This window comes from Pelmatolapia mariae, linkage group LG12, assembly GCF_036321145.2.
Source record: "Pelmatolapia mariae isolate MD_Pm_ZW linkage group LG12, Pm_UMD_F_2, whole genome shotgun sequence".
NCBI lineage: Eukaryota > Metazoa > Chordata > Actinopteri > Cichliformes > Cichlidae > Pelmatolapia > Pelmatolapia mariae.
The window spans coordinates 2377383-2389522 of record NC_086237.1 but is presented as its reverse complement, the minus strand read 5'-3'; the positions used below and the strand labels follow the sequence as shown (position 1 = coordinate 2389522).

The 12140-nt window shown below is 41.2% G+C and overlaps 1 protein-coding gene across 2 annotated transcripts in view; it reads right to left on the bottom strand.

Annotated features, from left to right (window-relative positions):
* The window catches only part of LOC134638420 (protein unc-13 homolog B-like), a 191056-nt gene that overhangs the window by 47492 nt on the left and 131424 nt on the right, over positions 1-12140 (bottom strand). For both annotated transcript variants that reach the window (XM_063489023.1, XM_063489022.1), the window contains 4 exons: positions 10806-10975; positions 10541-10656; positions 9208-9371; positions 6781-6931 (listed from right to left, as the gene is read on the bottom strand). In XM_063489023.1, the coding sequence (XP_063345093.1) occupies positions 6781-6931; positions 9208-9371; positions 10541-10656; positions 10806-10975 (601 nt within the window). The remainder of the gene's footprint in view (positions 1-6780; positions 6932-9207; positions 9372-10540; positions 10657-10805; positions 10976-12140) is intronic.

The window sequence follows — 12140 nt, the reverse complement described above, 5'->3', positions numbered from 1 at the left end:
CTGATGTTTACTCAGATTGTGGTTTGTTGTGCTTTGCATGTATATGGTGGCTGTACTGTTTGGAACTTGGACTTTTAAACTAGAAATACATTTCCTCTTTGGGATCAATATTCTATTCTATTCTATTCTATTCTATTCTATTCTATTCTCTCTACTGAACCCCTTTTCGTCCTGACCAGCAGACGGTGTCCTTCTTCTGCCTTCGACCAAATCTTGGGAGGTCTGAGAAAGTTTCGTGTAAAAACATTATTTTTGGTAACTTTATGGCTTAGTTGCTAATGGGGTTAAACAAAGTTATCTATCTCAGCGTTATCTATATATGAACCCAAATCACATCCTTGTTTCCTCCTTCTGAAATTTCCCCACACATTAATGAAAACCGCTGCGAGCTGCTTTCAGCACCACAGCTTCTGCTTTTTCCGTGTGGAGCAGGTGCACACTCACCACAAGCCAATAAAAGGCACCTTAAACAAGTTGCTGCAGGCAGATGACATCAAATTATCTTGGAAGGAAAGTGCTTGTATTGCTCTGGTCGTGCAAAGACTGTTGCCCAAAGCAGAAAAACACTGAAATAAGTCTACAAGCCAAACAGAAGTTGGTAACAAACCATGAATAATTCGACTGCCAGACACGCTCTCAGGCTTATTTAACCCTAGACAACCTGACGGCCCATGTACAGACTACTCTATATCATGCTGTTAAAGCTCCACCGGTCACCATTTTCAGATATAATGGAGGCTTGCCAGTGCACTTTACTTCTGTCTTATCATTTTGAAAGAGTTGCAGAGGAAAACTGAAAAAGGCCCTGCAATGATGAAAAGCCGGGACATTTGTTGACAAGGCTGGAACTGATTGACAACATTTTGTTTTTCCTGTGTTACTGTTTTATTTTTCCCTTTGAGCATTTATCTTCGGAACTACATGACTTTGGTTTAATAACACAAACAAACACACCGGGAAGTCACATCCTGTTCAAAAACTGTGAAACGATTATCTCACAGGACGTTTCCCTGTAAGGAATCAGTTTTACTTGTTTGCATATTATAAGTAACTTTTGCACAATCAAGTCTTACTAATAAAACCAACATATTCAAGTGGTTTTCCTTTTTCTTCAATAAATAGACACTAACAGCAGAGCCAATCCACAGAGAGCTTCTTCACCTTCAGCCAATTGGCTGCAATTCTGCTACAGGGCACTCAAAAGACAGCTCTCAATAAACAGGAGCGAATGAAGATTAATTATTTACACCTGCTTCATGACAAAATAGACCACATTTAATGGTGTTTTTAAAGTTCACAAACATTGCCCTGTTTATGTTTACTAAATAAAATGAAATATTAATAACGTTTGTTTTTGTCTGACCCATGAAATGGATACTTAACAGTAGTTCTTCCAGGAAAACTGCTGTTATATAGACTGTTGTATTTTAAGCCCATTTCTAACACACTTTGCTGACATCTACCTTCACAGTGCCTCTGCTCCCACTCACATTCTGCCACACTGAGGGTCTAAAATGGCCCCAAAATGACTCAGAAAAATCAGCTCCCCCCCATGAAAGAACCACTTCAGAGGAGCGAATGTAAGTTTTGCCATTATCCAGTAAATTTGCAGATAAAACATTTTACACTCAGCTTACATGAACCTATTCAATTTCCCGTGACCTACTCCACTGCAAAAGTGCTTTTAAAGAGCAGGAATTGCTCATCAAGTTAGCTGCTGCTCCTTAGAGTTTCTTTTTTTCTGATTAAAGTACTTGTCAAACAAGATATTCACAGCATCTTCAACTTTACGGGCTGACGGCCGGCGAGATCCCAGATGTGAACATGTATAACAGCTTGGGGGGCAAAGCCAAAAAGGAGCCCACTGTAGATGCTCAGTAATTGTTCCCCAGGAAAGTAGGTCTATGTGAAAGCGAGCAAACAAAAAATCCAGCGAATCCTGTTCCCATTGACAGAATGTACAGCTTCACCCGCAAGAAACAGGTGGGAGGTGTGAGGCACCAGCATGTCTGTAGATATTTGTTCCAGTCTAACACACACACACACACACACACACACACACACACACACACACACACACACACACACACACACACACACACACACACACACACACACACACACACACTCAAGGGCACAGCCACACACCTGCTCTTCTCAACAATGGCATTAAAACTATCAGCTGATGACATGATTTCAGAGATGAATTACGAAGGGCAGAAGAAGACGGGAGGAACAGATCAATACGATGGTATCTGTTTCCAGACGGAAACAGGGTCAGGTCGAGAAAATAGGAAAGAGAAGATGGAGACGACGACGTCTGGCCCGTGGATTATGTTTCAAAGATGACAGCGAACGGGCCTGAGGGGGTCTGACACCGTGTAGTTCCCAGAGCACTTCCTCTTTTTTGCTTTCTTTGTATCGAATGGAAAGGCTAAAGTGAAGTCGTACAAATCAGAAAGCACCTCATTGCCATGGCAACAGGTGCTTTTGGACTGGCTAAACATTTAAGGAAATAAATAAATAAATAAAAGCAATAAAATCCCAGGAAACGGAAGGTGGAGGTAAATAATGCCTAGGTTTTCAGAGGAAGCACAGCAGCACTACAGAGGGCAGTAACACAAAAAAAAGCTCCAGCAAATGAAAAGAGGGCAAAAGACACGAGTGTCACCGAGCAGATGGTTTATAAAGAGAAAAAAAACAAACAAAAAAGAAAGTTAGTGGTGACTGTGGTTCAGTCTGAAACTACAAAAAAGAAAGAAAATAAATATACCGAGATCAAGTCGATGCAAATAATTAAACACAGTGACTCAATGATTTCAAGAAGATGTGACTCATTAATAAATGCATCTCTATCCCTTAAATATATATTATAAATCTAGATATACTAACCATAACTGGATATTCAGCAGTGACTTTGGAAACATGATGGGGCGAAAGCATCGTTCATTCAAGGCAAAGGTCACCAGCATGTCACGATCCCGGGTCATTTGACCCGCGTTTTGAGTTTTAATATATTTTGATGTTGATGGTTTATGTTTAAGTTCATTAGTTTATCTACGCTCATTTCTATTATGCTTAGGTTGCTGTCATAGCTCACTGTTTCTTAGACCGCCTTTTTGTTGTCACCCCGTGTGTTTACGTTTCCTATGTTTATTCTAATCAGCTGTTTCTCCATGTGTTTCCGCTTCCCCTGCTCACCTCCTGTGTGTGTTTCACTCATTCCTCGTCGTCTGTTATTCTGCTATGCTCATGGCATGTTTTCCAGGATTTTCATGTACTTTTGCCAAGTCTTCACGGTTCAGGTTTTTCATGTTCACGCTCAGGGTTTTTTTATGTTTAGCATTAGTTCACCCAGTTTAGGCTAGTTTTTAGTTTTGCCTTTGCCCCTTGTTTTGTACAGTTGAAACCAGCCTTTAATAAATGGCTCACTTTTAGTTAATATAAAGTTTGTTTCCACGCTTTGTTTTGTCTGCGCTTTGGGTCCTTTATTCTCCACTCCACACAGTCACTGTCACACAGCAGGAATCAAACCAGGGGGCAGTGAGATGCCCAGTGCTGTGGGCATACATGAACAGGACAGTTAATATTTTTATATATTCATAAATAAAACAGCCAAATTACTGATAATATATCCAACCCATAAAACTACTAGTTACTATTACTACTACTAGTAGTAATAATAATCAGAAATGAACCAGAAATGCTGGTAAAGTCCAAGACCCCCTCCTCCTCCTCCAAAAAAGGAGCCCCTAGACATGGATCAGAATTGGTCTGCAATTATTTACTTGAGAAGATCAAGACCCATTTTTCTTAGCCCCCCTTTTCATTTGATATGTACCTGAAGTCTTGGAATGGCAAAAAAAACCTATTAAATCTCGGAGGTCCTGTCTCAGATTAGAAAAAAAACTCATCCAAATCCATCCACACAAACCATTTGGAGTCAAAGAAATGAACCAATTACACACAGCCACTGTGGCTGAAGTAAGAATGGTCACTAAAACACCTTTTATTCAGTCCCCAATGAGAAGGAAGCTGCAATTATATCAGCTTCAACCAGCTATTTTTGGAAAACTGAACAGTGTATGTGCTCAGTCTCATAAGTAAAGCAGACACAGTTTGATATGATGACATATGTGCTTTACATTTGTGGTTGTCATATCAGTTTATTTGTGCCTCCTGTTCAGTAGCTTTAATGCCTTGTTAAATCTTTTTAAAGAAATTTTGCAACCACCTGCAATGAAGTCGCCTTATTTACTGACAAGCACTTTGATGAATTTAGATGAGTTAAATTAAGAACCTTCATATTTATGTACGAAGCGAACATTTTAACAGCAAAACATTCATTAGTGCGAGTTGCAGAGACTCGACTGAATATTCCATGCACAAATTCAAACTTTAATATTTCGCCGCTGTGCATTAATTACTGTCAAGTCCTTCAAATATTACTGACGCCCTCTGTCATCAAACAGGGAAAGAAAACAGCCTAATGAAACATTTCTTATTTGATACCCAGACACCCACACAGAAAACGAGTCAATTTAGTGAAATTAAATGAGATAAGTAAACTTATCCAGGAGGGCTTGTTACCAGGCTGGCAGCTCAGAAATAGACCTGCACCGCCGTGGCCCACAGTGAGAGCAGGTCTGTCTGCTTCCCCTGACCCTTTAAAGTAGGAGCACTCAGCCTGAGGATGCTCGTATATCGTTAGCGTCCGAGCGTGACCAGTAGGAGATTCGCTATTGGCAACCATCCCAGGAGTCATTAAGCTCGGCCTCTAACTGTCATTGTCCCCCTGCCTGTGGCTCCTCTGGGGTCCACGAGCCAAATTTGTGCCACCTCAAAGTTCAGAGCCATTCCAAAGGTCCAACAGCGATATGACATTACCTTTTAATGGGGCAGATTATTAGCAGAATAGAGATAAACCTGCTGGGTTTGTATAGCCGCTCTCATGGATACCTACGTGAAATAGACTGTAAGGCTTCAGGCGTTACCTGGGTCACCTTCTGTGAGAAGACTTTGCTCACTTTAGGTCAAACTGTAGCTTTAAAGCTACATCATCAAATAGCATCTTAAAAGATTAAACTGCAGTCAAGCGTCACTCTCTAAAATTCGGTTCTTTTGTTGGTTTTGTATCTTCTTTGCTCTTTTTGGTGAATATGGTTTACTTTTTACTCCTAAAATGTTATTTTCCAGTCGAGCTCACTGAGCTCCTACACAAGAGTTTGCAGAGAGAGAGTTAGTTTCAAAGTCAATGCCAATACAGCAACTACAGCTGGTGTTGATCTAAATAATCCTGATCATGAAATGTATGTAGAAAAAGAAGCACACTGTAGACGTGATGGTGGTGGGAATTACTGGAATAACCACACTGGCACTTTTGTTGGTGGCTATGCAATTACTTTAACTAATTTTCCAAGGCATGCTTAACCAAAGTGTTTGCTTCTATTCAAGGAAATCGACACTTAAAATAATAATAATTATTATTATTACCAAGAAACTGGAGTTAAAGTGATGGCATTGAGCAAGGATGCAAGGGCACTGATTTCATGGTTATTTAATACATTTGGCACATGCATTAGTAAATAAATGGTTTCAAATATTCTGCTGAAGTCTTGTTGTGCAGAAAATTTGCTTTGAAGAGCAATAACAGAACCAGCTGGCCATTTCTGAATTTGTTTGCAGGGAGTGACAACAGTGATCCGTCCACTGCTCCTGAGGGAGAAGCTACAGCACAGGACGTTTCAAACATGTCCACCACCTCATGGATTACTCACTACTTGACAAACAGGCCACAGTACTTGAGACTGAGCAGTGGTCTGACTGACTTGGTGATGTGCAGTACCGGAGCCCCTCGGGGGACTGCGCTGTCTCTACTCTCTACTTTGACCACAACTTCAGGTCAAACCACCTAGAGTGGTCGGACGTATTAGTGATGTGCAGGAGGAGGAGGACAGAGCACTGGTGGTTGATTTGACTGACTGATCTGCTTCCAGACACCAGAGAGATGGATGTTGACCTCAGAAGGAAGAGGATGGCTACATGTCTTGTGTCTACCCTGTGACAGGATGCTGATGTGATGGCGTACACAAACAACCTGGGCATCGACATTGACAACAGGCTGAACTGAAAGACCAACACAGAGGAGTTGTATGTCTCTGTGCAGTGCAGCAAGATGTTGGAGATTTTTTAACAGACCACAGCTCTGTTGCATCTAGAGCTGTGGTCTGCTGGGGGAGCATCATCAGCTGGTGACACCAACACCAAGCTGGTGACTGAATAAAGTAATTAGGAACACTGGGTCTGTGACTGGCACACGTCTGAAGCTTCATGGATAATCCTCACTGCCTTCTGCAACACTTACTGGACAGTCAGCAGAGCATCTTGTCTAACAGACTGATTCAGCTCCACTAACACAAGCACAGACACAGAAATAATACTCGAGCTCCATTATTATGTAACTTTTTGAAGAGAAAAAGCTAACAAAGAGAAAATGAGCCAACCACTGCTACCCAATATTTGACACTTAGAATTACAAACGTCTCATCTCAGCCTTCAGCTTCATTCATTCTAAGCCTTTATTCTGAGTCATAGTGTGTGTGTTTAATCAGTTTGCCTCTCATTGAAGCCCTTGACAGTTAATACATCATGTTAATAAACTATTTCTTTAGTCTTTTTTAGTTTAGCATGAGAATTACTGCAGTTTTACCACGTGTCAAAATGTTCTCACTGGATGATAAACTTTACATTTATATTTTATCGTGATGGGTGTTCACTTACCCCGAAGTTGGAGGCTGCAAATCTGGCTGGAGCAGAGACATTGGTGGAGGCGGTGGGGTGGGCGTAGAAGGCATTGATGTTGGCCAGCAGGGTGCTCATCACTGCCGGCACCCCTGACAGCATGTACTTAGAGGATAGGCAAGAGAATTGGCTGAGGAGCAGAAGAAATGTGGGGAAACGGGCAGGGGAGAAAGAGAAAGGAAGATTGAGGATATAAATGCGGTTAGCAGGTTAAAAAAAAAGGCAGAAGTGGTTATGGAGAGGCGGGAAGGAAGGTGGGTAAGCAATTAGGATAAGACAGGTGAGGACAGAGGGTAAGAAGGTCGAGAATGAGACATAAAGAGGCCAGAGGGGGAATCAGTGGAAGGGAGGAGGAAATAAATTACCGAGAAAAGGGAGAGAGTAATTGAAGTGGACGCAGGAAGGCAGGGAGGAAATAACGAAACATAATGAGAAGGTGAAAAACAAAAGACACAAAGAGAGATGGAAGGGAAATGATCAAAAAATTAAGTCAATGAAGATGAAGAAAGAAGGAAACTTCTCGTGTGGACCCTAAATTAATATTGCCAATGATGATTTATTATGATTTAACTTTTTTTTTTTTTGGGGGGGGGGGGGGGGGGGGGGGGGGTCTAGAGGCAGATTTTATGCCTACCGAGGATTAACAAAATGGAGTTAAACAGTATTTCCCTCTGAAGACCCAAAAAAGAGCTAAAGGAAACTGGATATTTGACTTAAATATGCTAAGTGACCAAATGGATTTGAGTTGGGTGCAAACATACCCTGGGTGTAGAATAAAATCTGAAATGTGCCACCATTTTTCTGTCCCCATAGCTACATCTGAATCAGTTTTGGTCCACTTGGTTTTGGCTGTGGTCAAAATATCTTAGCAACAATGTAGCAAACACAGAATGACACAAAACAGGAAAGCTGATGCTGAAGGCAGGCAGTTTTAACGGAGTCTGGAGAATGGGAACTCTTTTATTCACTCTAAAGACTGGCCCCTGTATCCATGCGTCACAAGATGATCTCATATTCTTTGTGTTGTCATTTTGAATCCACACACCAGCAAAAGATGTGGAGTCATACGAGGGGGTGGAGAGGTTTCAGAAAGCCACTGAACTGAAAAGATGCATGCAGCTACAGCAAAAAACTGTCTTTGAGCCAAATCTCAAAGTGATGGAGCTGTAAAACCAGGTTTCACTGTCGCAGAGAAAATAGCTCATTCAGTGGAAGATGCTGCAAAAAGAATATGAGTATTTGCGAGTGGTAGCTTTTTCTGAGAAGCTGAGGCTGTAAAGAGCATAGAAACTACATGATAAAAACAAACTTTCTCACACAGAAAGCAGACACCACACTGAGCTGTCATATTGAGGGGAAAAATAATATATTACGTTGAATTAAATAGCCAGTTGTATGGTAACTGTGTGGCAACCTTCACGTAAAACTGTAATCAGAATGCATTTTTTCATTGCTAAACAACATGATGACTTTTTTTAAGTGTTACGTGGAGCATAATGTTTGTAAACAAGCTTTTAGGGAAATGGATATTTAATTTCTTTTTACTGAAATAAAGCATCTGAGAAAGCTACAAGTGTCTGGCCCCGATGTCACTGACGTTTCCCAGTGTGGAAGTTTGAAGCGGAGCCCTTAGGAGCTCACTTTTACACCCCTGCTTTCCAGGACGCCACATTGCTTCTAAACTTATCCACAAAGTCATAAATTGTTTGGTACAAACAATTACAAATTATGAATTTGAGAGCACACGTACCATTTAGAGTGTGTGAAATATTAGACAGAGTCCTAAAAACAGGTGAATAAATTAATTTTCTCAGCGGTGAAGGAGCTGTTCGGTTCACCGAGTTCTTAGTGAGACTTCTATAATGGCTACAGTGTTCTTGTATATTCCAATCACCACTTTCATTTGGCTGTGTCATTGAACGGCTCATATCCACATTTCCGCTGGGACAGAGTCTGGCCCATTTCTGCTTACAGCTTCACTTCACTCAATATTTCCCCACATGATTGCGTTATGTGATTGCGCTCCTTTTCCCAGCACACAACACCAACACACGTCCCTTTAAGCCCAAATTCTGACATTATTAATGCAATTAAACCAGGATGTGTGTATGAATGCTTGTTGAGTGCTTCTGTGCTCCTGCCTGCAATGGTCCAACCAAACAGCAGGGAAATCTCTGAGGTGAGGGGTCATCTTTTCTCATTAGGTGAGATAAACTAATTTGCATGCTGTTTATAGTTCATGACATTAATGCCTCCCATCACATCAACATGCAGGAAACACACAGGTCCACAAATAATACCAACGAGCACACTAATATAAAGCCCTTCCTGATACATCTACCTCACATCACAGCCTGTTGGATGGACTGTAGTTAAGTGCTCGGTAAATGTGCAAACAGAGCTTACGTCATGGCCTGGAAGATGGACTCAATGCCGTAACGCATCGCAAACTCATCCACAATGTCCTGTTGCACTTCATCAAAGTAAACCTTCCACGCGTCGTCTCCCTGAGCAGCTGGGATCTTCACCACGCCACCTCCCTCAACATCCGTCGTAAAGTGAAACATATTCTAGAGAGAGGATTTAAAATTTAAAAATGTAACTGTAATTATTAACCACATGAAACAACTTTGTTTATCTTATTGAGGAATCTGTTTTGTGTTAGCAAACAGACTCAGACGTGTGTCTACTGATCCTCAAAAAGTATTTATGAATATTTCCATTTGAAACAGAAATCCCAAAGAGGTGTGACTTTTCTCATAACCAAAAACAATCAAAAGTCATTCCTTCAGTGCCCTCCTCTCACCTGAAAACTGAAGGTGATCAGTCTTTCTCGGTTGCTGCCCCTAAGCTGTTTTGTTTTTATTGTTGTTTCTGTAGTTATGTTTCAGTAAGAATGGAGTAAAAATGGCACGGCAACATTTATGTGACCAGGAAACATCGGTGGTTTATCAGTGATTGCACAGATTTTTCTCTTTCAGCAACCAGTTGCAAAAAGCTGCAGTGACCAACTGATTGGCCAGAGGTTGAGTGTGCAGCTCCCTCAGCCTCTGGGTGACTGGTGGGAGGCAACCTGTTTCCAAACACTGGTGGTCCAATTGTCATCTGCTATCTGATCAATAAATGCAGACAGATCACACAGACTGACTGCGATGAGTCTCTTTACAATAGGAGACGTGACTCAGCTGGTTATATTCTGGTTATATTCATATATAAAAACAAGGTCACCGAGCGCCCGTGCCATTGTGCAGTTAAACTGCGCCTCTATTTGTGGAGAAACTTCAGTTTCAAACCTGTGAGGTTCTGGCTGGACTCTAAGTGTAAGTAGCTAATTTGAATTTCTGTTAAATTCAATCTGATTTAATTTCTCTGTGTACACAGCACTGATTTATCACAGCTGACTGCTGTATTATCACACACAGACTGCATGTAATTGTCAACCTGACCCCGTAAACAGACTTATCGCACACGACCATAATCGTTTTGCTCGTGCCGTGGTCTCTAATCGCTGTTCTCCCTAGTGTGACTTTAGCATCCCATTTATTCATGCACCTCTTTTATTATTTCATCTGAGTGTTTTTATACTATTTTATCTACTTAATACATTTTTATGTGGTAAATTGTAAAAGCTGTTTTAACCATTTCCTTTTTGATAGCTTCATCTGAATAGAAACTATAGTATAGCATACTGTTTAACAAATACAGTCAGTGTCCCCACGACATGTTTGATGTCCTGTACCTCATGAAGGCACATGTACTGCACGTGGTAGGGCGCCACCTTCTCCTCGCCCTCAATCTCCACACTGATCTGAAGACGGATGGCACCAGACACCGCCGACTTGTCTGTCCTCTTTTCTGCAAGTAGAGAAAAACACAGACACAATTACTCTGAAGTGAAACATCACTCAGGGTTGAATTTGAGATGCTCTTTAGTTCTAAGATGACAAACAAACACTCTGAAACATTTATTCACATAATCCTCTGAGTTCTGAGTGACTACATACCCAGGTTATACCACACGTCCATCTCTCCACTGAGTGTTCGGACCTCAATGATGCTCTGTCCCAGGAAGTCGTCCGACTCCCTCTTCAGACGCTGCTTCACTCGCGACTTGATGTCATCGTCCTCGTCCCAAACCCGCAGCTTGATCCGATCTGATGAGTTGTGGCACTCGCTGTGCAGACAGGGAACAGGTGGGTGGGCAGTTGTTTTAACACATGTGGCAGCACACAGCTAAGGTGAAGCATATGCAAGCCCAGAGCAAATGAACATGTTTGAAATGATTTAAGAACCACATGCTTTATCACTCTGCAGCCAGCAGCTACTGACTCATTAATTTGAAGGAAAAAAAAGGTTTCGTCTTGGCTATATTTGTAAAAAAAAAAAGAAAAGTCGATGTCCTAACCAAAAGCTGAAATATAGCTTGAAGAAGACAGATTATATAATTAAAATCAATTTGAAATGCATGTGACTCAACTTTACATCGTGCCTAAGCTAGTGCATATTTTAAATGTATTTTATCTGTACTGAGGAAAGTTTTAAACTTCTTAACTGCTCTAAAATTAATATAAATATACAAAGTGACAGGGCTACCAATGTTGTAGCAGACAATAAAAGCTAGTATGATGTATTAGTGCTAACTGACCCACACTGATCTGCAGCTGTTCCAATATTCCTTATTTATTAATCAAGCTCACAATCAGATTATATAATAAAGTCAATGAAAACCAAAGGAGGGCATACAAAATTCTGTCAAACAAAACATCCACTGAAAAGCCACAACATTCAACCCACTGACAGGTGATGTGCTTAACATGACTGCTGCCTTTAAAAGTTGGATTTTCCTGGGAAACTTTGGTCTAGACATTGACGTGGGTGTTACTTTGAAACGTACCGCCCACCATTGCTGCGGCACAATCACACACCTCACATGTCAGGCCTCCCTCATGGAAACAATGTTAGACCACAATATAAAAATATAATGAAAATCCAGGCATTAATCTTCCCATATTCCGATATGATCCCAAGGCCACAACCCATTGGACCCAAAGGAATCACAGATACTGATACTACTGCTGTATATGCATTTTGCTATTTCTAAGTCCTACATACCCTTACATCTGTTCCACTGGGCTCCATATACTTAAAAAAGATGATGTGATCAGGAACAACACAGCAAAGAGGATCATGAGGAATACTCTGTGCAAACCCACACAGTGTTGAAAAGACCTCTAACAAACCAAGTGAAATCATCTGTGTGGGTTTCCTATGGATGTGCGGGACCTTCAGGAAAACGATTAGAAATCATCTTCTTGCACAGCAGGGTCACCGTGACAGAG